Here is a 27,901-nt window from a genome sequence, read left to right as displayed (position 1 = left end):
CATAGGCCATGAGTTCGCGGAAAGCTGTGCTTTCCACCAACCGAAAGGGCATCATCTCAAACAAGATTAGTTTGGCAATGTGGGCGTTCAAACCCAGTGTACGCGGATGAGAGACTGAGTACTTTCTTGACCTACTCATAGTGTCTGGGAGGGTGAGCTGGACTTGAGAGCTGCATATGGTGGAAGTAGCGGTGGACAGGGCGGACTGAGAGAGGGTTGATGATGGTGATGGAGTTGGTGTTCTTTCTGATGGCCTAGAATCAGTCTTTCGTTGATATAACAGTGGGATTCCCTGACTGCTGTGGCCTTGCAACGACACCTCAACATTTGCTGCTGTGCTAACCGGTGGGCTTACAGTGGGGGAAACAATGTAGCGTTGCTGACTACCTTCGTTGTGATCAGTTGCACATGTGGCACTTGAGGTTTGGTGTTGTGTCCACGCTTGCAAGTGCATGCTGGTTAAATGTCTAAGCATGCAACTGGTATTCAAATTTTTCAGATTTTTCCCTCGGCTAAAGGTCTTTGCGCACTTCTTACAGATAACCTTGGCCTGATCATGAGGATTTTGTTCAAAAAAGTGCCACACTGCACTCTTCCTACTTTGGCAGACATTTTGCGGCCTAGCACGCTGTGATCTTTTGACCCTCTGGACAAGCTGTCCAGCAACTCTTTTGATGTTTGGAACCTGTCTTTGGAGTTCTCCGGGCCTGCCAGATAACAGCTGTTGCGATGTCGATGTCTGCTGTGGATGCTCCTCATCTGAGCTATTGGAAGCAGCACCCTCTTCCCCCCATGGATGCCAATCTGGGTCAACAACTGGGTCATCCATCACCTCCTCTTCTATGTCATGTGCACCTTTCTCTGTGTCACCGTGTATGGTGGTATAGTGTGCGGGAAGGGGCACCTGAGTCTCATCAGGGTCAAAATCTGGCTCTGTACACTGCGAGGACAATGTAGTGCTCTGAGTGAATGTACCAGCAGAATCATCTATCAGCGGCTGTGCATCAGTGCACTCCATGTCAGATTCATCTTGGCCTGGGTAATTCACCATTTCACTTGATAATCCAGGCATGGTATGTGAAAACAGCTCCATGGAGTAATCAGTAGTATGGCCTGCGTCATCCTTCAATCTTGGTTGGGGTGAAGGACACAAGGAAAGGTGTGGTTCATGAACATGAGCCTCCAATGACGACTCAGTGCTTTTACTTTTTACAACTGAAGAAGAGGAGGCGATAGAGCTGGAGGCTGAGTCAGCAATGTAAGACAAAACTTTTTCCTGATGCTCTGCCTTTAAAAGCGGTTTGCCAACTCCTAGAAAACTAAGCGTTCGAGGCCTTATGTAGCCAGACGATGACGCAGGGTCAGCACCTCCTGCATTCGGTCCTATTTTGCTCTTGCCACTACCATCAGATCCACCACCAACACCATCATTACCAGCTGCCAACCCCCGCCCAATTCCACGGCCTCTTCCACCAGCCTTCCTCATTTTTGGTAGAAATGTAGACAAAATCCAACAAACTATATAGTAATGTAAAACAAGGTAAAAGGTGTCTATAGGACAGGGGAGATTTAGAATTTCTGCACACACTTGTGGACAGTGGACACTTTTGGATTGTGTGAGGCCCACTGATATCTGAGCGCTATGTGACAGGCTCGATGGCACAGCTGCCTGTGACCAAAGTGACGAGAGGATAATGGAGATTTTGAATCTCTGCGTACACTTTTGGACACTGGACACTTGTGGATTGTGTGAGGCCCACTGATATCTGAGCGCTATGTGACAGGCTCGATGGCACAGCTGCCTGTGACCAAAGTGACGAGAGGATAATGGAGATTTTGAATCTCTGCGTACACTTTTGGACACTGGACACTTGTGGATTGTGTGAGGCCCACTGATATCTGAGCGCTATGTGACAGTCTCGATGGCACAGCTGCCTGTGACCAAAGTGACGAGAGGATAATGGAGATTTTGAATCTCTGCGTACACTTTTGGACACTGGACACTTGCGGATTGTGTGAGGCCCACTGATATCTGAGCGCTATGTGACACGCTCGATGGCACAGCTGCCTGTGACCAAAGTGACGAGAGGATAATGGAGATTTTGAATCTCTGCGTACACTTTTGGACACTGGACACTTGTGGATTGTGTGAGGCCCACTGATATCTGAGCGCTATGTGACAGTCTCGATGGCACAGCTGCCTGTGACCAAAGTGACGAGAGGATAATGGAGATTTTGAATCTCTGCGTACACTTTTGGACACTTGTGGATTGTGTGAGGCCCACTGATATCTGAGCGCTATGTGACACGCTCGATGGCACAGCTGCCTGTGACCAAAGTGACGAGAGGATAATGGAGATTTTGAATCTCTGCGTACACTTTTGGACACTGGACACTTGTGGATTGTGTGAGGCCCACTGATATCTGAGCGCTATGTGACAGGCTCGATGGCACAGCTGCCTGTGACCAAAGTGACGAGAGGATAATGGAGATTTTGAATCTCTGCGTACACTTTTGGACACTTGTGGATTGTGTGAGGCCCACTGATATCTGAGCGCTATGTGACACGCTCGATGGCACAGCTGTGACCAAAGTGACTAGAGGATAAGGGAGATTGGATTGCTTTTAAAAAAGCAGTTTGCGGAGCAGTGGGTAAACAGCAATGCCAGCGTGTCAGGAAGCCTTAGAAGGCAGCCCAACAACCAACACCACTGATACACCACAATATAGCCTCCCCTTGCACTGCACACACAGTGACTTGTGTGTTGTGCAGGCCAAATCGCTAGCAGCAGAAGCAGTTCTTTTGTCTTCTTCCCTGCCTAATGCTCTCCCTACAGAATCAGCAGCAACCTCTCCCTATACTAAGATCGGCAGAAGTAAGATGGCGGTCGGCGTGCACGCCCTTTTATACCCCCTGTGACGCCCACCAAAGCAAGCCAATCACTTGCATGCCCTTCTGAAAGATGGTGGTGACCCGTGCCTAGGTCATCACGTTGCCCACAGTGTCCGTGGATCCTGATTGGCTGAAAAAGAGCGCAAAACAAACTTTTGAAACGCGACTTTGGCGCGTAAGTCGCCGACCTCGTGGCCGACCTCATCCTAGGGTCGGGTTTCGTTTCATGAAACCCGACTTTGCCAAAAGTCGGCGACTTTTGAATTTTTTTCGACCCGTTTCGCTCAACTCTACTGGTGAGCCAAGTATGTTGGAGGGCGACCGGTCTTCCCCATGAACGCTTTGCTGGACACTAGTTCTCAGGTGACAACTATGCCATGTATCCTTTGCAAGCGGTATTGGGTTGACTCTGAACTTACCCGTGGCCCAAGTGATGAACTGACAGTAGTTGCCAGCAATGGTCAGTCTTTGCCGCAAGTAGGATGTAAAGAGATTACCATTAAAGTGGGGCGAGTAGAGTTAAAATCTCAAGGTCTGATAGTTATAGACATTGATCGACGAGAATGTAACCCAATTATGACCTTAGGTACTAATGTGATTGAAAATTGTCTTGCCAAGGTTATTGTTTTGTTGCAACAGGTAGCCGAGACTGCTGGTTCCAGTGAACGAATACTGCAGAAGGAGATCAAGGCCCTGATGCAAAGACAGCAAGTAGAACTGTCTGGTGGAGAAATTGGCAGCGTTAGAGTGAGCGATTCTTTCCCCATTGCGATACCCCCCAGATGTGAAATGTTAATTTGGTGTCGGGCAGCCATAGGCCTCAGAGGAAAAGATTACCAAGCATTGGTAGAGCCAGTGTACTCTCATAGCCGGCCCACTGTCCTGACAGCCAGAGGGGAAGTTGATGTTCGCAAAGGGAGAGTACCTCTATGCCTCTTGAATTGTGGGGAGGAGGCCACAATACCTCGGTATGCCACAGTTGCTAAGCTGTTTACTGTCAGTAACAGCGCAATACGGGCAGCAGAGCCCTTGGTCTTATCCGACCAGGCAGGGGACAATGGCTCTGTTAAGCAGCTGGAGGAGTGGTGTCAGCAGCTGCATGTGGGAACTGACTCCACCCCTTCATACCAAAAGAATGGGGTTTACTGAGTGGCTCAGGAGTATGAGCGGGTATTCAGCAAACACCTTCTAGACTTTGGGAAGGCAAAAGGGGTTCAACACCATATCCCCACTGGAGATCATCCACCCATTAAAGAAAGGTACTGGCCTATACCCCAAGCACAATATCAATGTGCCAAAAGTATGTTGCGGGAAATGAAGGAAGCTGGGGTAATCAGAGATAGTTGTAGCCCCTGGGCGGCTCCAATAGTCTTTGTGAAAAAGAAAGATGGTACCATGAGAATGTGTGTTGATTACATAAAATTTAACAGCATTACACATAAGGATGCCTACCCATTACCCAGAATTGACGAGTCATTAGCTGCACTTAAAACTGCTAACTATTTTTCGACCTTAGATCTCACTAGTGGGTATTGGCAGGTTCCCGTGGCAGAGGCAGACAAAGAGAAAACAGCGTTTACCACACCATTGGGTCTCTGCGAGTTCAACTACATGCCGTTCGGGCTCTGCACCGCCCCAGGGACATTTCAACGGCTAATGGAGTGCTGTTTTGGACACAAGAACTTCGAGACAGTTCTGTTGTACCTGATGATGTCATCGTTTTCTCCAAGACTTATGAAGACCATCTGCAGCACCTGGCTGAGGTGTTTGAAGCCCTGTCCAACTTTGGCCTGAAAGTGAAGCCATCCAAATGCCACCTCCTGAAGCCCAAGGTGCAGTACCTCGGTCATGTACTGAGTGCAGAAGATGTGGCACCAGATCCTGACAAAGTCACTGTCATCCGGGACTGGCAGAAGCCCAGCAACCTCCATGAGGTACGTAAATTCCTCGGGTTGGTAGGCTACTATCGAAGGTTCATCGAAGGCTTCACTGAGATAGCCACACCTATGCAAAATCTTCTGGTGGGCCAGCCCAAGAAAGCCAGGAAGAAGAGTCCTACATTTGAATGGAATGAGGAACTGGAGAGGTCCTTCACTCGACTGAAAATGGCTCTCACAGGAGATGAAGTTCTGGCCTACCCAGATTATGACCAACCATTTGTTCTGTATACTGATGCCAGCAACGTGGGTCTGGGAGCAGTACTGTCACAGGTACAGAATGGCAAAGAAAGAGTGATCTCCTACACCAGCAGGAAGCTTCGTCCCACTGAAAGGAACCCTGACAACTACAGTTCCTTCAAACTGGAGTTCCTCACCATAGTCTGGGCTGTGACTGAATGATTCAAGCATTACCTAGCTTCAGCCAAGTTTACCATCTTCACAGACAACAACCCGCGGACTCACTTGAAAACTGCAAAAATAGGTGCACTGGAGCAGTGATGGATGGCCCAGCTGTTTAACTATGAATTTACCATCAAGTACCGAGCGGGGCACAAAAATGCTAATGCTGATGCGCTGTCCAGGATGCCCAATCTGCCAGATGGGGGAGAAGACCCTGAGGCACTCAAAGAAATAGTTACCTGCCTTCCACCGGCCAATTGCGGCCCAGCGTGCCCAAGGAGTGAGAAATAGACGATCTATCATGAAAGAGGTTGCAAGAAGATCAGGACAACACCGTACCATCCACAGACCAATGGCATGTGTGAAAAGATGAATCAGGTGGTGATCGATCTACTGAAGAACTTGCCTTTGGAAGAGAGGAATCTGTGGCCAGAGAAGTTGCCAGATCTGGTAGACCTCTACAATCACATTCCTGTGAATTCCACCAACTGCACTCCAGCCTACCTAATGAGAGCGAGGCCTGGCAAGTTGCCTATTGATTTGGATATGGCAGTCCTTACACCCGAGGTGACATCACCAGATGCTGACTGGGATGCAGAGTGGCAGCAGCAATATCGAAGAGTACAAGAGTGCGTAGAAAAGAGTCTAGCTCAGGCGAGACAAAAACAGGAAAAGAACTACAATCAACTTGCACCTGCAGTTCCCTTGTCACCAGGAGAACAAGTCCTAAAGAGGAAAAGGAGGATGCATAAATTGGATGACCAATGGGAAGCTGAACCCTACACCGTCCTACCATCAAACTTTGACAACACCAAAGTGTGCCTTATCAGTAAGGATGGAGGAGAAACCTCATCAGCAGTGTCGAGGGATCATCTGAAACTGTGCCCTGACCAACTAAAGGACAGGATGGAAGAGCAAAACAACCTTCAGCCCATAGAGGAAGAAGAAGAAAAGGTCAGAACTGTACTTGGAGAATTCCCTGCAAATTGGACTAGAGCGAATCAGGACATAGTGGTACAAGTTTTGACCTTTCCCCAACTGGTAGTGCAAGAACAAGTGACTCAAGACCACCCTGAAAACCAGCAAGTACAGGCAGCGGATATCACACCAGCAGTGGAGCAAGATAATCCTCGCACTGCCAGTGGTGAATCTGTCATGCCCACGGTGAGTAGAAGTGGTCCTAGGAAATCTAGTATTCCTGTGCTACGCAGAACCATCGGTAGTGTAGCCAGTACAACACATACTACACCAGTAGTAGTTAAGACAAGGCATCCAGTAAGGTCCCCAACAACACTAGTGCTACGTAGGTCTGTCCGTAGTACCCAAGGCATACCACCCATAAGGTTTCGTATATAAATAAGTTATGTGAATGGTAAACTGTAAATATGCAACTTTTCAAGCTTACGTGCCTACAGAGACTCTGTAAGAATCTTTTGAGCAATATTAGTTTGTTTTTGATGGACAATTGGGCCACAGGACTATGTGTGGCCAAAACTCTACTTGTATATGGTTACCAGCTGCTCAGGAAATGGACCATGGACATTGACGCATGGACTAATCATCGCAAGGACTATTTTTGAGCTTTGGTTTTTGTAATTTTTCATTTTTGAAATCTTGTAACAGTTACAATTATTCATTTGTTAATATGTTTTTGCATGTTTTCTTCAGTCCGGGAGTACTGAATTGCACTAGGGCGAAATGTGGTGCCCCCCAGGAGTATGGTCGCCACAGTGGCATTACCTTCCTCCTAGGGAGTGTGATGTCATGCTTGGAAGCAATGAAGGGTCTCTCTATCAGTTAAATACAACACACAGCACAGTTCCCACTCCAAGCCAGCAGAGGGAGCTCTGAACCAAACTGGGGGGAGGAGCTGCTCTCTGGGGGCCAGGAAGGGGAAGTTAAATCAGTTCTGTGAGGAGAGCAAAGTGTGTGGATGTGGAAAATTGGAGCTGGAGGATTGAGGGGAATTCAGGCCTACTTCTGGCTTCAAGTGCATGGTTCGGCGTCCGGTATCCGAAGTTGTATGGATGCTGATGGTCCTGCAGCAGAAACCAGAGGAACAGAAGGCTGTATATGCTCTGTTCCCAACTAAGACTCGGAGGCACAGCAGTAACGTGTGGAGCCAGGAGAGGTAGAAGGCTACGGCTGCCTGCCATGCGAGGGGCATTGTAAAGAGAGCAAGCAAGGGGAACTTCAGTGTAACTCAGTACTGCAAGTGCCTCAGATAAGCGCTAGGAAGGAGACTACACAACCCATCTGCATAGAGAGATTCCTAAGTTGCTTCCAGGCTAATCAACTCCTGTTCCATCTGTGATCTGGATCCTGGACTGCACTGACAAAGCACAGTAAAGGTAAAGGAAACTGCACCCTGTTGTGTCAGTGCCTTCTTCCTGCAACTCCTTCAGCACTGCTACATCTCTGTGCCTAACACTGAACCCTCTCTCTCTCAACACCTATTACTACTGCCCTGGGACTACGGCTCTACCTGTGGGGAGCTCTTACATCTTGCTGCCTTATACCATCTGTCCCGGAGGATCTGCCTGCAGCATCGGCTTAACCCCTTCATTGCCGAGCACCACAGGTGGCGTCATGAATCATCTCAATAACTTTATCCCCATCACTCTACCCCTTTTACATTGACTGCCTGAGGCCACGGACTGGGTCACTGCCACTGTGACATCTCCCATTGACATCAACGGGCCCGGCACCGAGTACCCTACTGCTTCCGGGGCAGGTCAATTACCTTACTTACCTCTATGGTCCAATTCTTATGGTCTTTGGCAAGCCTCAGCCTGAAAAAATGATATGGGACACACTGGCGCCCCCTAATATAGAATGCAGCAGCAGGTAACTAAACAGACTCTGTGCAAAACTGTCACTATGTACACAACAAATTATATAAAGAAGGATACCGCGCTATCAACTAAAACCTATAAAAAGGATGAAGTCCCAAAAAAACACCAATAATGTGGATCCTTAAGTAGTTGCTAATAGTAACTAGCTGTCTAATGGCCCTTTGTTCTTTCCTGCCGGGTAACCAGGGACTCAACAGGCTGGAGCGCCCCTGTCTCTGCTTATCCGTGCACCTGCACCTTCTCCTTTCCTACCCTTTGCATCACATCACGAGGCCAGGAATCAGATAATATTTGGATCCCCCACATCTGTCAAGCAGGTCCAAGCCCAGTAACTGGAAGGAACTCCGAAAGGGTAAGCATTAAGTACCGCAGAGGGCATTAAGCAGCACATGCATATACCAGTTTTGGATCATAATATATATGCCGACTTACACACTCGAACGCTGTTTATATTTTAAGCCATTTCATACTTTACAGACAGCTACAGTAGTTACGATTGGCAACTATTTAAGGATCCACATTATTGGTGTTTTTTGGGGGACTTTATCCTTTTAGGTTTTAGTTGATAGCGTGGTATTCTTCTTTATATAAACTTCAACCTGGCTATCCTTTGCTTCTCATTGATGAAAGGCTTTTTTTCTAGCTTTACATGACTTGAGCCCTGCCTCTAGGAGCCTGTCACGAACTGTTCTTGCTGTGTACTTCACCCCAGCTGCCATTTGCCATTCCTTTTGTAGGTCACTTGATGTCATCCTGCGGTTGCTGAGTGACATTCGAATAAGATGACTGTCATCCTGGTCAGTGGAGAGTCGTTTTTGCCCTCTGCCAGTCTGTAGCTTTGTTGTCCCCAATGTTTGCTGCTTGACCTTGTTGTAATTGACTGCCATCTTAGAAATTTTAAGGATGGAGGCAACATGATGCTCAGTGTATCCCTCTGCTAGTAAAGCCAGAATTGAGCCCTTCTTTTCCTCACTCAAGACTTTTCTTTTCAACTCCTTTGGCATGGTTAAAAGTTATTTTTTCTTTCCTATTACTTTTGGGATATTACTAGCACTTGTTTTGCCATCCAGCTTGTCCTATTGCAAGAGGATTGTGAACACCACAGCAGGGCTTTTTATACTTTCCTTCATTAAATAAGATTTGGTTCAGGTGATCACCTAATCAGAAGCACATTAAGTAGAATGAGGTGTACTCTGGTTGGAATTCAACTGACACTGGAATGGAACGGCTGTCAGACATGTAGAGAAGCTGAAATTTATAAAACTGTGCCATGGTCTCTTAATTTTTGCCAGAGCTGTATATGGCAGTGTAACAAGATATAACACTTGGCACTGATTAATCTGAATATACTCATATCCCACACATTCATAACTTATCCTGTAACTCATGTGGCCTATTTTTGGTCTATGTGAAAAAGAATCACAGCATGCTCTAGACTAGGGCAATTTATATACCAGGGCATCTAAATAGTGGGCACATGGATCTACACACATAGCCAGTCACATTCTTCATTTGGGAACATAAGTGGCCCAAAAAATTCAGCTGCCATGTTAACGTTGCCTAAGAGGAAGTTACATATGAACAATGAGGCCACTTACATATCACTTTGTCATTCAGACCTCATTCATGTACATGTTTCATCATTCTTTTTCACAGATAGGACATGCACCCATTATCTTCTATGGTGCTGTTCACATGTCTGTGTTATTTTACCTAGACTGACTGTCCACAAAAAAAGACATGTTGGTTTTTGATCCGATCAAACTTACCTGGTGGATCCGTGAAAAAGAAGTAGAGTAACATGGACGCCATCCATGTGTCATCTCAGTGCCATCAGTTCGAAGCCACGTTCACACTATCGGTATTTGGTCAGTTTTTTACTTCAGTATGTGTAAGCCAAAACCAGAAGTGGGTGATACAGAAGTGGTGACATGTTTCTATTATAATTTTGCTCTGATTGTTCCACTCCTGGTTTTGGCTTAGGCCTTTTTCACACATCAGTTTTTTGCTTCAGTTAAAATCCGCTAAAATGTCGGACAACGGAACCATTCTTGGACTGATGACAACGTTTGTCACTGGACCGTTATTTTAACGGATCCGTTGAAGGTAGAATTTTAAAGGAACCGCTGAGAGAGAGAGAGAGAGAGAGAGAATTTTTTTGCCGTCAGAACAGAGTTTAGGGTTAAATTTCCGAGCAAGGCAAATCCTCCGGGCAGCGCAATGTCAAATGCGGATCCGGCCACAGAAAAAACGTTGCATGGTCCATTCAGGCATGTCGGCGGACGCCAAAATTTTGGCGGATCCGCAAAAAAACGGATCGAACGGATGGCCATCCGTCAAGATCCGCCGGTAATGCAACTCAATGGGAAAAAAAACGGATCCGCCAAGCAAAATGGCGGATCCGTTTTTTTTGCACAACGGCGGATTTTGACGGATTTCAAAAAGCTGATGTGTGAAACAGGCCTTATAAATACTGATGTAAAATACTGACAGTGTGAACGTGGCCTAAGGGGTAGGAGAAATTGAATGAAATGCTGATGGTAAAAACAGACGCAAAAACCAAATAATGATGAAACTCTGATCCAAAACTCTGATGGAAATTGATCCATTTTTTTCCATGTAGGAATAATCAGACGTGTGAATGACGCCCTATATCAGGAGAAAGTGCAAAGAATTATTCAAGCTGATGTTTTATTTGTTCAAAATAATACACAGTAAAGATCTGTAAATGAGAACTAGAGCAGGACCATTTTTCCGCTAAATGCATGCATTTACAGTGCTTTGAAAAAGTATTTATACCCCGTGAACGTTTCCACATTTTTTCATGTTACACTCACAAACATAATTGTACTGTAGTGAAGTGTTAAAGAATTGATATATGGTTTTCTAAATATTTAAAAAATTGTAAATCTGAAAATTGTGACGTGCGCTCTTCTTCAGCCCCCTATAGTCTGATGCCCATAAATAAATGAGTGAGCAATTACCACATAATTAATACATTTCTATTATTATTTTCCCAATTAATAATCATTCTTTTTTCTAGCTGTTTTTAATACCATATGATACATATACCCTGCTTTATGTTTTGATATTGTAATTAGAGGTTTGTTGTTTGTTCAGGTCCTTTGATGACATGGATACCCCTGATCCAACAGGAAGTGATGGAATATATGAAAATATCCCCCCTAGTGAAGAGCCTATATACGATGAGGTGGACGGTTTGAGAATTGCTCAACCTGCTGTTGAAGAGCTGATTTCCTCAGAATTGTCTTATGTTACATATCTGCGCCTTCTAACTTCAGAAATTAAGCCCAAACTGGAGAAGGTATGTGTGCTCCACTTTTTACCTCATATTAAACTTGTATATTTATTGCAGTGAGGAAACCGGAATAGGAGCAATCAGCATCTCTGTGTAACGAAGAATTGGGCATGTTCAAATCCAAAATGCTCGATCCTTGCTTTCTAGATATCTGTTATGGAGACCTGTATACATTGGACAATCTAATCTAATGTTTGGTCAAGTGTGTATGACTAGCCATATTAAACTAGATGCTCCATTTGTTAAAGGAGTCGCTCATTCTGGGTCGCCCTCACACCCAGGGCTGTGGGGTATTCGGTACCGGGCCCGATGAGCTTCAATGGGAGATGTCACGGCAGCTGGGACCCGGCCTGTGGCCCTGGGCGCCCATTGTAAAAAGGAGAATGTTCAGTGTGCTGATGGTAGTGAAAGTTTATAAGTGATTCGTGACGCCACCTGTGGTGTTCGGCAATGGAGATGTAAGCCGACGCTGCAGACAGATCCTCTGGGACAGATGGTGTGGTGCAGCAGTGATGTTATAGCCCTCCACAGACAGGGCTGTAATCACAGGGCAGTGTAGATGAAATGACACTGAGATGATGTAGTGCCAGGCGCGAGGGATGTAGCAGTGCTGGGCAGGTTGGCGCGGGAATAAGTGGAGGACACCAGGGCATGTAGTTCCAAAGCTTTACTCAGTCTGTTGTACGAACAGGTGCCTGCTTCCGTGCCGTGTCCTCCGGGTTAGGGACTCGGTCAACCTCCAGGCCAGATGGAATACTCCTTTCCAACACTCCGCCAACATATGTGCCTTTTCTGAACGTCTCCTCTTATAGCGCCTTTGAGTGAAGTACTCCTAGTACTGAGTTACACTGGAGTTCCTCCTGTCAGATGTTCCTATGAACTCTACTTGTACGGCAGACAGCTGTAGCCTGCTTCGGGGACTCCTTGCTACTAAGTCCCGGCTCACTATTCAGTTGCTGTTGTGCCCCCAAGTCTTGTGTGGGAATAAAGTGGTCACTACTTCTATTCCTCCGGTGTCTGCTGCATGACCATTAGTATCCGTACCACATCGGGGACCGGACCCCGGCCTTGCGCTTAGAACTTGAAAAGGGTTCTCCTCTAACCCTGGTCCTTGTTCTCTTATTCTCCTTATGTTCCATACTAATCCTTCTTCCCAATGAAGAATCAAGCTTCCTTTCTCTGTCTCTTTCCTGTGCCAGCAGACCCAGATCACTGGGGCCTGCTGCAGCACTTCCTTCTTCCATCCCGCTCCCAGGGATCTTCTCTATCTCACACTCTGTCCTTCTACATCCTCACTCACTGACTGAGTGCAAGACTGACTGACTGACTGACTCAACTCTTCCCGCTCTTTTGGTGCGAACTAAACTCCACCCACCTCCCAACACGTTTCGTGTTCCAAGCAGGGAGCCACCAAGGGGTGCTTTGCTATACTCCAAGCAGGGAGCCGCCGAAGGTGCTTTGCTACACTAGTTTGTGGTGTGGGGTGCAGGTGTTGGAGTGTGGTCAAGTGTTTCCACCTTACCTGGATGGTGGGGCACCACACCTCAGGAGGAGGTGCAGTACCTCTGTGGCGACTGAGCCTCAGGTGCGCAACAATTCAACATAGAGTCACAGAGATTTCCACTTCTTGCTGTCTTTTCACATATCTGAGGTAACATTTTAGTTTGAGAATCTGGACCACTCATTTCCTCAAAACCAGAGGTCCATAACACTTAGGCCTTGTGCACACGCTGCGGTTTTGCTGCGGTTTTGGCCCTGCAGAACTGCAGCATTTCCGCAGACATGGTACTTTACCATGTTAGCCTATGGGTTTTAAAAACCGCAGTGCTCACGCTGCGGTTTTTTACCTGCGGAAAAGCTGCGTTTTTTTTTTCCGCAGCATATCAATTGTTTCTGCGGATTCTGCTGCGGTTTGCCACCTATTCCATTGTCCAGGTGTCAAACCGCAGGGCAAAACCGCAGGCCAAACCGCAGCAAAACCGCAGGTCACTTTACCTGCGGTTTTACCTGCGGTTCCGCAGGAAAAAACCCGCAGGTGAATCTGCAGTGTGTGCACATACCCTTAGAAACTCAGCCTGGCTCTGTTTTGAAACATTCACTGACGTGTATGGGAGTTTATAGATTCAATCAGTTTATTGTGGCTCGAATTCCTTTCATTGTTCTCTGATTTCTGATGACTGAGCTCCCTGCTTTTACAGAATGGTCCTACGAAATTGAAAGAATTTTAGCTCTGATAGTATGCAAGTTATGTCTCGCAGAACCTAATCTCGTATGTACCACCTAAGAGTGGTAGCCATTGTATCTGTAGAAGAGTTTAGGCTAGTTTCACACTAGTATTCTTGGGCGCAGCGCAAGGCTGCCTCTTAGCTCTGCCCCTGGCCGCGCTCCCTCCAGTCAGCTCCTCCTAGGATCGCGTGACGCTGCATGCGATCAGCGTACTGTATATTTAGCATTGGGTACGCTGACCGTGCGCTGGTCGTGCGCTAGTATGATTTTGCTGGCGCTGCGCCCTTTTGGCGCTGTGCGCAGTGCACAAAAACGCACTGTGTTGCATTTTTGTGCGCTGGGCGCAGCGCTAAAAGGGCGCATTGCCAGCAAAATCATACAGGCGCACGGTCAGCATTCCCAACGCTAAGTAAATGGTACACTGATCGCATGCAGCGTCATGAGATCCTAGGAGGAGCTGACTGGAGGGGGCGCGGCCAGGGGCGGAGCTAAGCTGCGGCCCTGCGCCCGAGAATGCTAGTGTGAAATTAGCCTTATAGCCTGGAATTTAGCCCTGGTTGTGTTTCAAGGCTCATCTGTCACCAGGTTTTTACTACACCAACTGCAAGCAGATACCCAGTGATGTATTATTTATTGGGCTACTTGCTAACATTTTGATAAAATCACTGTTTTATCCGCTGCAGATCTAGCAGTTCTCTAAATGCTGAGCTCTGCAAATCCAGCCTATACCCCTGATTGACAGCTTTGTATGTATACTGTGCTTAGCTGACAATCAGTGGTGGAGTCGGCGTTATACAGAGCTCATGAATATGCTTGACTACCTGGCAGGAGGTTAACTAGTCTTCTAATGGTAATCTGCTGCTGATGAAACACTTATTGTATGAAAACTACACTAAGCAGCCCAGTAAGTGACATATCACTGGAATCAGGGTTTCTTAGATTATGCTACACCTAGATTAGGTGGCAAAAACCTGGTTACAGATGCCCTTTAAAGAGACGGACATAGCTACCTTTCTTATGTTGTATTTGTAGGATAGGCTCTCACTTCAAGGAGAACCTGTTTACCTCTGATTTTAGCATAATATTAGGTTATCATTGATAATTTAATATATATGTGAATACAAACATAATTATATACATGGGTATATAAGATTTTTTTGACTTTAGACGATTTAGGAGATTCTTCCGAAAAAGAGTCCTCAGCGATTTTTATTCTTTAACACACAGAGCAAATTATTTCTTTGCAAATTTTTGTTGGAATTCCCTTTTGAAATAATTCTCCATGTTTAGAACAATTATTTCAAAACAAATAGAATATAATTAGGTCTGTGTTCTCTCAGATCCCTGATATTGATGTGAAAAGTCTTTTCTCCAATCTGGATGAAATCCTTATAGTCCATGAATCATTTCTGCGTGAACTGAAACAAACAGAAAATGACCAACCAAACCAGCTTACTCGTATTGGTAAGTTGCAGAATGAAATCATTCATTATATTGTAGAACTCGTATTAATTAATTACTTAATGGACATTCTCCACATCCATTTTGATTTTTTTTTTCAGGAAGTCTCTTCCAGGAATTCAGCAAAGATATGGAAACTGTGTACACTGTGTACTGTTATACATATACCAGAGCTACATCACTGCTGCAACACTACCAGGAGAAAAATGTAACTGAACTAATCCGAGATGCACTGAGTTCGTGAGTATATCTAGAGCTCGTGTATCATTATGGTTGTATGCCTGTTCCTTATACTGGAGGTAGATGTGTTGGGTCTGATGGGGTATACCATGTACTCCTCAAGCTCGATATTTTTTCACGGCTGTAAATACAGCCCTCAAGGCCATACGACGTACGGCGCTCCAACTAATTTTTTTCGGGCCGTTTTTGCGGCCCCATAGAAATCTGTTGGGGCCGCAAAAACGGCCCGCAAAAACACAGCAAGTGTAAAAGAACCCTTAGCTTCAGACGATTAGCAAATAGTCATTATAACCAAGCTGAATATTTCCTATGTACTGTAGCTAGAGACACAGGATATTGGAAATGTATGACTCTGGTCTTGCTCCCAGCCATGTCCAGTCACAAACAGCAATTTTTGAAAGGTCCAATACAGGCTGTCCTGGAAACCTGAAACCAGGGTCAAGCATTTAAAAGCTGGATTGCACAAAAGAGAGTTGTTCACTTGTGGGGGTCTGACTATGTTGATTGTGATCCATGATTTTCTTCCCCCTAAGGAAACAGAAGGACTTCTCCCTTTTTATTTTATAACTGTTTTGAAAATTTGTGTGTTCTATTGTTATCTTTTTATATATTTTCTTGGAAGCACTATATTTTTTATATTAAAGCTAAAATTTTTGATAAGTTTGATCCTTGTATGCTAAAGAATCCATTGCCTTTCAGAGTGTGTGACCTTTTTTGATTGTCTGATAGTAGCATATTTCGGAGACTCGTCACTGTTATGACTGCAGAAGCACATGCACACAGGTAGTGTACAAACCAGGGGGACAAATACCTGAATCTAACAGATCCCTATTCACACTGGTAAAAGTTCTACCTTGACCCTGGTCTGTCCCTACCTGACCACGGAGGTTGGCACTCTAAGATAACGCAACGGCGCGCACACTAGATGGCAGCTAACCCTGAATGCCCCTAAGAGCTATGCTATTGCTATGCCTGTGTAGCAACTCACTCTAGAAAATAGATTATACGCTAAAAACTGCAACTGACCCTGCTGGTTCCTGTACAGACTAGATATCCTGACTCCACAATCCATAGTGGTGCATGTGGGTGCAGAGATAAACCTAACCACAGACTAGGAGATAGCAACTTTAGTCCAAACTGCCTAAAAGGCCAAATAGTTGCTTCAAGTTCCTACTAAAGAACTGAAGGGCAGAACAGAGTGTGAATTACCTAAAAGAAGAGAAGTGTGCTGAACAAAGGAAAGAACTCAGAGTGAGTAAAGTAAATAACAAAATACCCTCGAAAGAATAATGCAAGCACTTTTTTTCAGTGAAATCATCTTTTTGTTGTGAAAGGTATGAAGATACATTCACCTTTTAATTGTTTTTTTTAACCCCTTTCTGTCATGTGACGTACTATCCCGTCCATGTGCCCTGGGACTTAATTCCCAGGGACAGGATAGTACGTCACAGCGATCAGCGGCGCCCATGTGGTGAGCGCCGCTGATCGCGGCCGGGTGTCAACTGATTATCACAGCTGACACCTGGCACAATGTGTCAGGGGCGGTCACGGACCACCCCCGACATGTTAACCCTTTGCACACCGCGATCAAACACGATTGCGATGTACTGGGGTTAAAGGGATGCAACGGCAGGGAGGGGGGCTCCCTCCGTGCTTTCCTGAGCCCCCCACAGCAGCGCAATGTGCAGCGCTGCTGCGGGGGGCTCCATCCTTGCAGGTCCCCGAATCCTTCGGGGGCCTGCAGGGAGCTGGCTTCCTCAGTGCCTGCAAAGCGCAGGCATGAGGAAAGCCTGTTCAGTGCCTATGACAGATCGCTGAACTGTCACAGTGATCTGTGATGTGACAGATCAGCGATCTGTCACATGACAGGTATGTCCCCCCTGAGACAATGTAATAAAGATAGAAAAAAAAAGAAAAGTGTAAAAATAATTTTAAAAAAAAAATCGCTAAATAAATTAAAAAAAAAAAAAAAAAAATTCCCTAATTCATTTTTTGGAAATAAAACAAAACAATAAAAGTACACATATTTGGTATCACCGCGTCCGTAACGACCCGCCCTATAAAACTGTCCCACTAGCTAACCCCTTTAGCAAACCCCTTAAAAAATAAATATTAAAAACTAAGCAAAAAATGATTTATTATCATACCGCCAAACAAAAAGTGCAATAACGCGCAATCAAAAAGACGCATATAAATATCCATGGTACTGCTGAAAACACCATCTTGTCCCGCAAAAAACGAACCACCATACAGCATCATCAGCAAAAAAATATAAAAGTTATAGCTCGCAGAATAAAGCGATGCAAAAATAATTATTTTTTATATAAAATTGTTTTCATTGCATAAAAGCGCCAAAACATAAAAAAAGACCTAAATGAGGTATCGCTGTAACTGTACTGACCCGAAAAATAAAACCGCTTTATCAATTTTACCGCAGGCGGAACGGTGTAAACGCACCCCCCAAAAAGAAATTCATGAAACGCTGGTTTTTGTTCAGTCTGCGTCCCAAAAATCGGAATAAAAAGCGATCAAAAGATGTCACATGCCCGAAAATGATACCAATAAAAATGTCAACTCGTCCCGCAAAAAATAAGACCTCATATGACTCGGTGGGGGAAAATATATGGAAAAATTATAGCTCTCAATATGTGGTGATGCAAAAACTATTTTTACAATAAAAAGCATCTTTTAGCATGTGACAGCTGCCAAACATAAAAACCGCCATAAATAGTAAATCAAACCCCCCGTTATCACCCCCTTAGTTAGGGAAAAATAATAAAATTAAAAGAAAATGTATTTATTTCCATTTTCCCATTAGGGCTAGGGTTACCGCTAGAGTTAGGGCTGAGATTAGGGTTAGGGGTGTGTTGGGGTTAGGGTTGGAGTTATAATTGGGGGGTTTCCACTGTTTGGGCACATCAGGTGCTCTCCAAATGCAACATGGCGTCTGATCTCAATTCCAGCCAATTCTGCGTTGAAAAAGTCAAATGGTGCTCCTTTCCTTCCAAGCTCTGCCATGCGCCCAAACAGTGTTTTACCCCCACATATGGGGTATCAGCCTACTCAGGACAAATTGCAAAACAACTTTTGGGGTCCAATTTCTCCTGTTGGGACTAAAAGATCGTGTTTGTTGAAAAAATATGATTTGTTTATTTTCACGCCCGGTCGTTATAAACTTCTGTGAAGCACTGGAGGGTTCAAAGTGCTCAACACACATCTAGATAAGTTCCTTTAGGGGTCTAGTTTCCAAAATGGGGTCATTTGTGGGGCGTTTCCACTGTTTAGGTACATCAGGGGCTCTCCAAAAGCAACATGACACCCGCAGACCATTCCGTCAAAGTCTGCATTCCAAAACGTCACTACTTCCCTTCCGAGCCCTGACGTGCGCCCATACAGTAGTTTTCTCCCACATATGGGGTATCAGCATACTCAGGACAAATTGGACAACAACTTTTGGGGTCCAATTTCTCCTGGTACCCTTGGGAAAATAAAAAAAATTGCTGACTAAAAGATCATGTTTGTAGAAAAAAATACAATTTTTTTATTTTTACGGGGGGGTTCAAAGTGCTCACCACACATCTAGATAAGTTTCTTTGGCGGTCTAGTTTCCAAAATGGTGTCATTTGCTGGGGGTTTTCACTGTTTTGGTACATCAGGGGCTTTCAAAACGCGACATGGTGTCCGATCTCAATTCCAGCCAAAAACGTCAAATGGCGCTGCTTCCCTTCCGAGCTCTGCCATGCGCCCAAATAGTGGTTTACCCCCACATGTGGGGTATCAGCGTACTCAGGACAAATTGCACAATAACTTTTAGGGTCCTGTTACCCTTGGAAAAATAAAAATTGGGGGTGGAAAGATCATTTGTGTGGAAAAATATGATTTTTTAATTGTACCACTGTACGTTATAAACTTCTGTGAAGCTCTTGTGGGTTCAAAATTCTCACCACACATCTAGATAAGTTCCTTGGGGGGTCTAGTTTCCAAAATGGTGTCACTTGTGGGGGGTTTCCACTGTTTAGGTACATCAGGGGCTCTCCAAACGTGACATGGCGTCCGATCTGAATTCCAGCCAATTTTGCATTGAAAAAGTCAAACGGCGCTACTTCCCTTCTGAGCTCTGCCATGTGCCGAACCAGTGGTTCCTCCCCATATATCAGGTATCAGCGTACTCAGGACAAACTGCACAATAACTTTTGCAGTCCAATTTCTCCTGTTACCCTTGGTAAAATAAAAAAAATTGAACCTGAAGTATTTTTTATGTGAAAGAAAGTTAAATGTTCATTTTTTTGTAAATATTCAAAAAATTCCTGTGACGCACCTGAAGGGTGTTAATAAACTTCTTGAATATGGTTTTGAGCACCTTAAGGGGTGCAGTTTTTAAAATGGTGTCACTTTTGGGTATTTTCTATCATATAGACCCCTCAAAGTGGCTTCAAATGTGATGTGGTCCGTAGAAATAAAATGGTGTTGCAAAAATGAGAAATCGCTGGTCAACTTTTAGCCCTTATAACTTCCTAAGTTATAAGGGTTCCAAAATTGGTTCCAAAATTGTGCTGATGTAAAGTAGACATGTGGGAAATGTTATTTATTAAGTTTTTTGTGTGCTGTATCTCTGTGATTTAAGGGCATAAAAATTCAAAGTTGGAAAATTGCGAAATTTTAAACATTTTCTCCAAATTTCCATTTTTTTCACAAATAAACACAAGTTATTTGAATGAAATTTTACCACTAACATGAAGTACAAAATGTCACGAGAAAATAATGTCAGAATCACCAGGATCCATGGAAGCGTTTCAGAGTTATTACCTCATGAAAGGACAGTGGTCAGAATTGTAAAAATTGGCCCGGTCATGAACGTGCAAACCACCCTTGGGGGTTAAGCAATCAAAACTAAATAAAACAAACACACCGATAAAAAAAAATATAAGTAATGAAAAACTGTTCATGTTAATGTTCATCGTAGGTATTTTCATTCGCTTACTACAATTTACATAATGAATACAAATATAAATGAATATCATCTGACTGCTTGTCTTATGTATAGCATTTAAATACAGAGAATTAGATCATTTACATATAATTACCTAGGACTCTTATGGTTCCCAAAATCTAATGCTTTGGGTATATGGGTTAGGGACTCGAGATGAGTTAAGATATTATTTAGTTTTATGACAAAGATGTACAGACGGTCTTAGTGTTTCTGAGAAGGCTTTCCGAAGCAATCCCATATCTTTATACTATTTTTAGGGCGTTTATTTTAACCGCTTTCCAACATTCCAACAGCAGTAATAATATGTCCATGCGCCCTGGACCTTATTGACACGGGACATATTATTACTGTATCGCGATTGTGCGCGCACATGTAAGGAGGAAGACCGGGTTGAGGGTACCTGTGCGTTAGCACCATGCCAGCTTCCCTGCATGTCAGTCCACTTATCCGCGCTGCAGTTGGTCCCTATTCCCCTTATGCTCCGCATGCTCTCAGGAGCACTTCCAGCCGGGCCTCTGGACATGTTCTAAGGGCACACGCACACTCCCATCCTCTTAAAGCGCCAGCGCGTGCACTTGCTATTTCCTCCCCAGCCAATGGTTTTGAGGCATTATTTATATATTGCTTCATCTCCACTGGGGAGGTGCCTGAGTAACCTTTTGTTATAGTCTATGTTGTGTAATGTTGCATACCAGTGCAGATCCTGCCTGTTGTACTCCAAGTACAAATCCTGCCTGTTGTACTCTGAAGCAAATCCCGCTTGCTGCACTCTGAAGCCAATTCTGCCTACTGTGATCTGACAAAAATCCTGCTAGCTGCACTCTAACGCAAACTCTGTCTCTGACACAAACTCTGCTGCACTCTGATGTAAGCTCCCCCTGTTGCTCCATCCAGCCTGTTCTTCGGTCCAGCTGCTGTGTGACCTTTGGTCTGCCCTGAAGGGGTACCTGGCATTCATCGGCAACCAAGTCTAACCTTACCATCAGAGGCTCTAGTGAATAGTCAGGTGATCGCTTAGTCATGCTCCTCCAGGCTCTCCGTGGTCCTTGGCACAGTGGTTCCACAAACCATGAACGTGACACTGTGCAATGCCGGGTCCAGAACTGTCAAGGCTGCATCCACTGTTGCCGGGGGGAAAAAATGGGGAAATGGACAGGACCCATGAACTGGTGAGAGGGGGCATGGTGAGACTTGGGAGAGAACAGGAAGTGAGAGAAAACTCAGGAGATTCCTGCCAGCAGAGAGAGGAAGCAGGGGCGTACTGTGCTCCACAGCAAGAGAGAAATTGCAGAGCCGTGCCACAGCAGAGGTTATGTGAGGGCCCCCGAGATTCAGTGAGCGCGCTGAGCCAAACAGTGTGCGGTGCTCGCATTGAGAAGCGAGTGCCAGGTGCAGGATCATGAGGTGTGTTCTCCCTCCTTGGCAGACGTGCAGCGAAGCACGCATCAGAGACTTCTATGGCGCTTCCCACCTCGGCTTTTCAGATTAATGGACTAGGGGCTCAACGGGCAATACCGGTGACCGCCCGTTGCCACCAGAACCTAACTTGTGTGTTGTCAGCTTACGCCTGAAGACCCAGTGCCGGCCGCTGCCAGAATTGCAACGCTCATCGGACTACATGCGATTAAGGACCAGAGGAGTCACGTTAAGTCAAGTTTAATAATAAGACTTTTGTATTATACCATAATTTTACTGTTAATTACCGATTACCTCACTGCGAGGAGTTCATTGTTATAAATTGAACTGCACTGTTGTTAATCTTTGTTCTGAATTCCCTGTGTTACTGCATCCGTTCACCTGATTACATTTGGCTTTGTCGGCAGAGGCAGCAGACCAATCTGTCATGAGTGCTCCTAGGTTCAGCTTGCCGCTGGGGGCCATGCTCAGCAATCTCCCAAAATTCACGGGGAGTAATTTAATGCTGTGAGACTTGACTGAGCAGGTTAAAGGCATGTTGAGGATGCATCCTATTGACTCCTGCTATGCAAGCAGAGATTGCTGTGATGGCCCTGGAAGGTGAGGCTAGATGTCTGTAATGTTTCACCCCCCCGATGTGATATTGAGGGATCAGTTTGTGGCGGGCCTTAGGGACGCGTTGCTTAAGCAAGCTTTGCGTTAGCATCTGCGTGCCAAACCGCGTATGGACTTCTTAGAAATTGGGGTGGAAGCATGTGTGAGAGAGCAGGAGCAGGGGACAGCAGCCTTGGCAGGGACGGTTAGGAGCAATGAGGTACCCGCCCCACCTGCGACTGAACCAGAATGGCCCCGAGAGATCCAGAAGGAAATACTGGAAATGCGGGAAGAGTGGTCCAGCCTCAGGAGAGCCCCCATTGTAGCTTAAAATACACCACCAAAGACAGGAGTGACTCCAAGTCCTGTTTGCTCGTCGGACATTGCCAGGGAATGGAATCCAACGTGTTTCAAGTGTGGGAATGCCGGACACTATGCCAGTGGATGTGCGAGACAGCCGTTAAACTAGTGGGCTCCGTGGCTGGGAGAAACCACCCGGAGCCTGAGAGACCAAGGCGGAGAGAGGACAGTCCTGAAAGTTTGATTTATACGAGTCCTACCGTCTGGGCTGAAGTGAATGGGTGAGCCATCCTTGCTTGCTTCATATTGGGTCGCAAGTGACCACCATTTTCCAGAAGTGTCGCGGCCGGAGTGGGGCCCAGTGATTAGACTGACGGTGGCCAACCAGTTGCCCATCCCGATCGCAGGCATGGTCTGGATGGAGACTAAAGTGTGCGGAAAGGATGTGGGCCGATAAGGAGTCGTGTTGGTCTGGTGTTATGATTAGGTAACCGAGGAGGATAATGGGGAAATAGACTAGGCAACCAGATAACCAGAGTGGTTGGTAGCTTACCGGATTGCAGACCCCTAAACTGACAACACAATTAGAATTAGCCGTGGGACGTACCTACGATGCCCTAGACGCCTCGGCATAGCCACAGAATAAACTAAGCCTAAAGAGAGAAATGGGTAAGCTAAACTGCCCCGGAGTAGAACCCCAAAGAAATAGATAGCCCCCCGAACATATATTGCAGGTGAGACAAGATGAAGCACAAAACACAGGCAGAGAATAGAGTAAACAAATGATGGGGCCCAAACTGTCTAGATAGAACAGGACAGGAAAGGATACTGTCTGCAATCATGCAAAAAACCCTAGGAAAAATCCAAAATGTCTGATATGCAAAAATACTGAGCCCACACAACCTCTCCCCCACTAAATCAGAACTCTGGTGTGAACTGGTTACTAAAAAGACAAACATACGCTGTGGCATATGGAACAGAGTCCAGCACAGGTCCCAACAGGGAACCAGGCTGATCTCACACCAGCTAAGCAAAAATCAGAGACAAGCAAAAATGGATCCAATGCAAAAAAAGATTCTAGAAGACAAATAACTTATCGGAAAGATGCAGGACGGAGCAGGAGACAAGCAGACTTCAAAATGTGCTCGGGAAGCAAACCAAATCACCGGCAAGAGCTGAGGGACGATTGTTCGCTTAAATCTCCCCAGTCTGTAACACCTGACCTCCAATCATCCTGCTCAGGTGATTGACTTCTGTCAGCTAGACCAGCTCCATTACCAGCAGCAACCACCAGAGGAAGCCCAAACTCAGAAGCCAGGTCAAAAGTGTTCACAACAGTCGGGCCTGCGGTGACTCTCGGGATGAATGTAATGAAAGAAATCAGAACTCTCCTGATCTGTGAACCATAAGAGGCCTTTCTGGACTGTTGAAGCCCGCAAACCCCTAAAGAAAGGTATTTCAGCAACTGATATAGGCTGCCCAGGTCCAGGGAACGTCAAATGAAGGGAAAGTTCTGGTAAAGGTGATGGTTTCAGCTGCTAAACTCATTCTACCGCCTGGTCAGACTGTGCTTACGTTGCCAGTACGAGCCTGTACGCCTCTCGAGGGGGTGGAAGTGCAGATAGAGCCAATATTGGTGGGTCAGGTGCCCGCAGGACTCCTCGTTGCTCGGACATTAGCCACAGTCTATTTTGGCAACGTTGTGGTGCGTCAACTTGGGAAAAGATAATCTCACCCTCCCGCCTAAGAGTGAAGTGGCTCAGGTACTAGAAATGCCGGAAGAGTTGGTGCAACTGGAGGCCATACAGCTAGCAGTAATGCAAGGAGATCCATGGACATTAGCCGTTACAATGACACTGGAGCATCAGCCTGGAAGCATGAAGGAGGGTTGTCATATCTTGGAGCAGCTGCGGGCTGAGTTGACGGGACTCTCGCCGCAACAGATGCAAAAGGTTGAAGCGCTACCAAGAGGTCTTCACTCGCCATGAAGATGACTTCAGGTGCACCCAGGCTATCGCTCATGAGATTCCCATGGAAAATGCTGCACCAGTCCGGAAAAGATATCGACAGATACCGCCTCAGATGAAGAAGGAAGTGAAGGAGATGCTGGCTCTCATGTTGCAGAGAAGAGTCATAAGAGACAGTCAGAGCCCGTGGGCAGCTCCCATTGTTGACTATAGACGACTGAATGCGGGACTCCTATCCATTGCTCAGAATTGAGGAATCGTCTGCCTTGGGAAAGGCAAAGTATTTTTCGTCCTTGGATCTGGCCAGCAGTACTGGCAGGTACCTATGGCTGAACACGACTGGCCAAAGATGGCGTTTATACTGCCCATGGGATTGTTTGAGTTTAATAGGTTGCCCTTTGGCCTGACTAAAGCTCCCGGGATGTTTCAGTGGTTGATGGAAAGATGCTTAGGAGACTTGAATTTCGAAGCAACACTCGTCTATCTTGATGATATCATTGTCTATGCGGCCACCTTTGAAGAACATCTCCGGCGACTTGAGCAAGTGTTGTGTCGGCTGCAGAAGCACTACCTGAAAGTGAAACACTTGAATAATTTACCTTCCACCAGTCCCAGGGAAGTATCCAGGCATGAAGCACCAGAGATGGCAGATTCATCGGATCAAAATATTCTCTCGCCTCCTATGTCAACCTGAATTACGCCGGTCGGAGAGGACAACAGCTGGAGTACCACCTACTCGTTATAGACAAAACCAATTTATTTGGCAACAAATTATTCAAGGAGTGGAAGAATGTGAAAAAGGAATTCTCGCTGTGGAATGTCGATTTAGGAGGGCGGGAATATAAGGGGGAAGACCTGGCTGTGGGTACCTTTGCCATGCCTGGTCCAAACTTGTCAAGGCTGCGTCGTGTTTCCAGGGGGAAAGAATGGGGATCCGGACAGGACCCATGACCTGGTGAGAGGGGGCGTGGTGAGACTGGGGAGAAAACAGGAAGTGTGGGAAAACTCAGGAGATTCCCGCCAGCAGAGAGAGGAAGCAGTGGTGTACTGCGCTCCGTAGCAAGAGAGAAAGTGCATAGCCATGCCCCGGCAGAGTTTACGTGTGGTCCCCCGAGACTCAGTGAGCACGCGTCGGGCACTCAGCCGAACAGTGTGCGGTGCTCACGTTGAGAAGCGAGTGCCAGGTGCAGGATTGTGAAGTGTGTTCTCCCTTCTTAGCCGGACAGAGACTTCTACAGCAGTTCCCACCTCAGCTTTACTTTACAGATTACTGGACTAGGGGCTCAACAGGCAAGACTGGTGGCCGCCCGTTGCCGCCAGAAGCTAAATCATGTGTTGGCAGGTTACGCCTGAAGACCCAGTACTGACCGCTGCCGATATTACAACTCTCATCGGACTGCATGCGATTAAAGAACAGAGGAGTCACGATAAGTGAAGTTTAATAATAAGACTGTTGTGTTTTACCATAATTTTACTGTTAATTACTGATTACCTCCCTCCGAGGAGTTCATTGTTGTTATAAATTAAACTTTACTGTCAATCCTTGTTCTGCATTCCCTGCGTTGCTGCATCCGTTCACCTGCATACACACACAGGCTGTGGGTGCGCGATCGCCGCCAGTTGTCAGCTGATTCTGACAGCTGACATCCGGCACTAAGTGCCTGGATTGGTCCTGCATCACTCTCGACACTTTAACCCCCTAAATGCAGCAATCCAAAGTGATCGCAGCATTCCAGGAGCAGGCAGAGGGATGACAGCTCCTCTGCCCTTGGAGCCCTTGGATCAGAGACCCCACGGCGTGACGCGTGGTCCTGATCGCTGCCAAGGTGACCCAATGTTGTCATGACGACATCTGGGTTATTAGAGGTAAGAAAGTTGCGTGATCATGCGCAGTGCATGATCAGCAACTCTCTGTCAGTGCAGAGCTGACAGTTTGCATAGCATGGGGATGCTGCTGCATCCCCATGGTATAAAAGCAATCAGCCTGCAAAAAATGATAGTCCCATAGTGGGACAAAGTAAAAAAGTTAAAGTAAACACTTTTTTAAAAAAAATAATTATAAAAATATTTTAAAAAATATAAAGAAAATTAAAAGATATTGTACCCAAAAATAAATATTTGTATGAAAAAAAAATAAAACAAAAAAGTACACATTTTTGGTATTGTTTAGAATGACCTGACCTATAAAAATGTCCCACTAGTTAACCCCTTTAGTGAATCCCATAAAAAACAAGGCAAAAAACTATGCTTTATCATACTGCTGAACAAAAAGTGGAATAAGATGCTATAAATAAGATGGATATGAATAAACATGGTACCGCTGAAATTGGCATCTTGTCTTGCAAAAACAAGCCACCAGACAGCTCCATCAGTGGAAAAATTAAAAAGTTATAGCTCTCAGAATATAGCAATGTAAAAGTGATTCTTTTTTTTCTATTACAGTTTTTGTTGTATAAAAGCACAAAAACTTAAAAAATAACGTTGCCATATCGATTTTGCCACATGGAAAATGGCATAAACCCTCATCAAAAAAATAATTCCTGAATTGCTGGTTTTTGTTCATTCTGCCTCCCAAGAGTCGGAATAGAAAGCGTTCAAAAAATGTTGTGACCGAAAATGGCACCAATAAAAACGTCAACTTGTCTCAAAAAAAACAAGCACCCACCTGACTATGTCAGCAGAAATATGGAAAAGTTATAGCTCTCAAAATTTGGTGATGCAAAAACTAGTTTCTGCAGAACAAAAGCATCTTTTAGTGTGTGACAGCAGCCAAACATAAAGAAAAATCTGGTATAGCTGTAATCACATCGACCCAGAGAATACAGTCATCTCATCACTTATACAGCATGAGGAGCATCATAATATATAAATAATATCAACTATAAATGTAATTATTATTTCTTCACTGCCCAATGGTGTAAATATCTGTGAGGCACATGTAGTGTCAGCATGCTCACTGCACCCCTATATGAATTCAGTTAGAGGTGTAGTTTGTAAAATGACGTCACTTATGGAAATTCTGCTGTTCTGGCACCTCAGGGGCTCTGCCAATGCGACATGGCACCGTCAAACCATTCCAGCATAATAAGAACTCTAATATGGCTCTTCTTTCCTTCACAGCTTTGCACTGTGCCTCAAAAGTAGATTTTTATTTTTTTTACAAAATATGTAGTATTGGCGTACTCAAGAGAAATTGCATAACAAATTTTGGGGTCCAGTTTCTCCTTTTACATAGTAACATAGTTTTGAAGGCTGAAGGAAGACCTTATGTCCATCTAGTTCAGCCTATTTTTAGTGCAGC

The 27,901-nt window shown here is 45.4% G+C and overlaps 1 protein-coding gene across 5 annotated transcripts in view; it reads left to right on the top strand.

Annotated features, from left to right (window-relative positions):
• The window catches only part of ARHGEF37 (Rho guanine nucleotide exchange factor 37), a 233,486-nt gene that overhangs the window by 108,494 nt on the left and 97,091 nt on the right, over nt 1-27,901 (top strand). For all 5 annotated transcript variants that reach the window (XM_073575190.1, XM_073575193.1, XM_073575192.1 and 2 more), the window contains exons 4-6: nt 11,208-11,412; nt 14,973-15,096; nt 15,195-15,333. In XM_073575190.1, the coding sequence (XP_073431291.1) occupies nt 11,208-11,412; nt 14,973-15,096; nt 15,195-15,333 (468 nt within the window). The remainder of the gene's footprint in view (nt 1-11,207; nt 11,413-14,972; nt 15,097-15,194; nt 15,334-27,901) is intronic.

This window comes from Dendrobates tinctorius, unplaced genomic scaffold (genome assembly GCF_039654945.1).
Source record: "Dendrobates tinctorius isolate UK_male_01 unplaced genomic scaffold, ASM3965494v1 ptg000043l, whole genome shotgun sequence".
Lineage (NCBI taxonomy): Eukaryota > Metazoa > Chordata > Amphibia > Anura > Dendrobatidae > Dendrobates > Dendrobates tinctorius.
The sequence above is the reverse complement of the archived record's forward strand: the minus strand, read 5'-3'. Positions and strand labels throughout refer to the sequence as shown.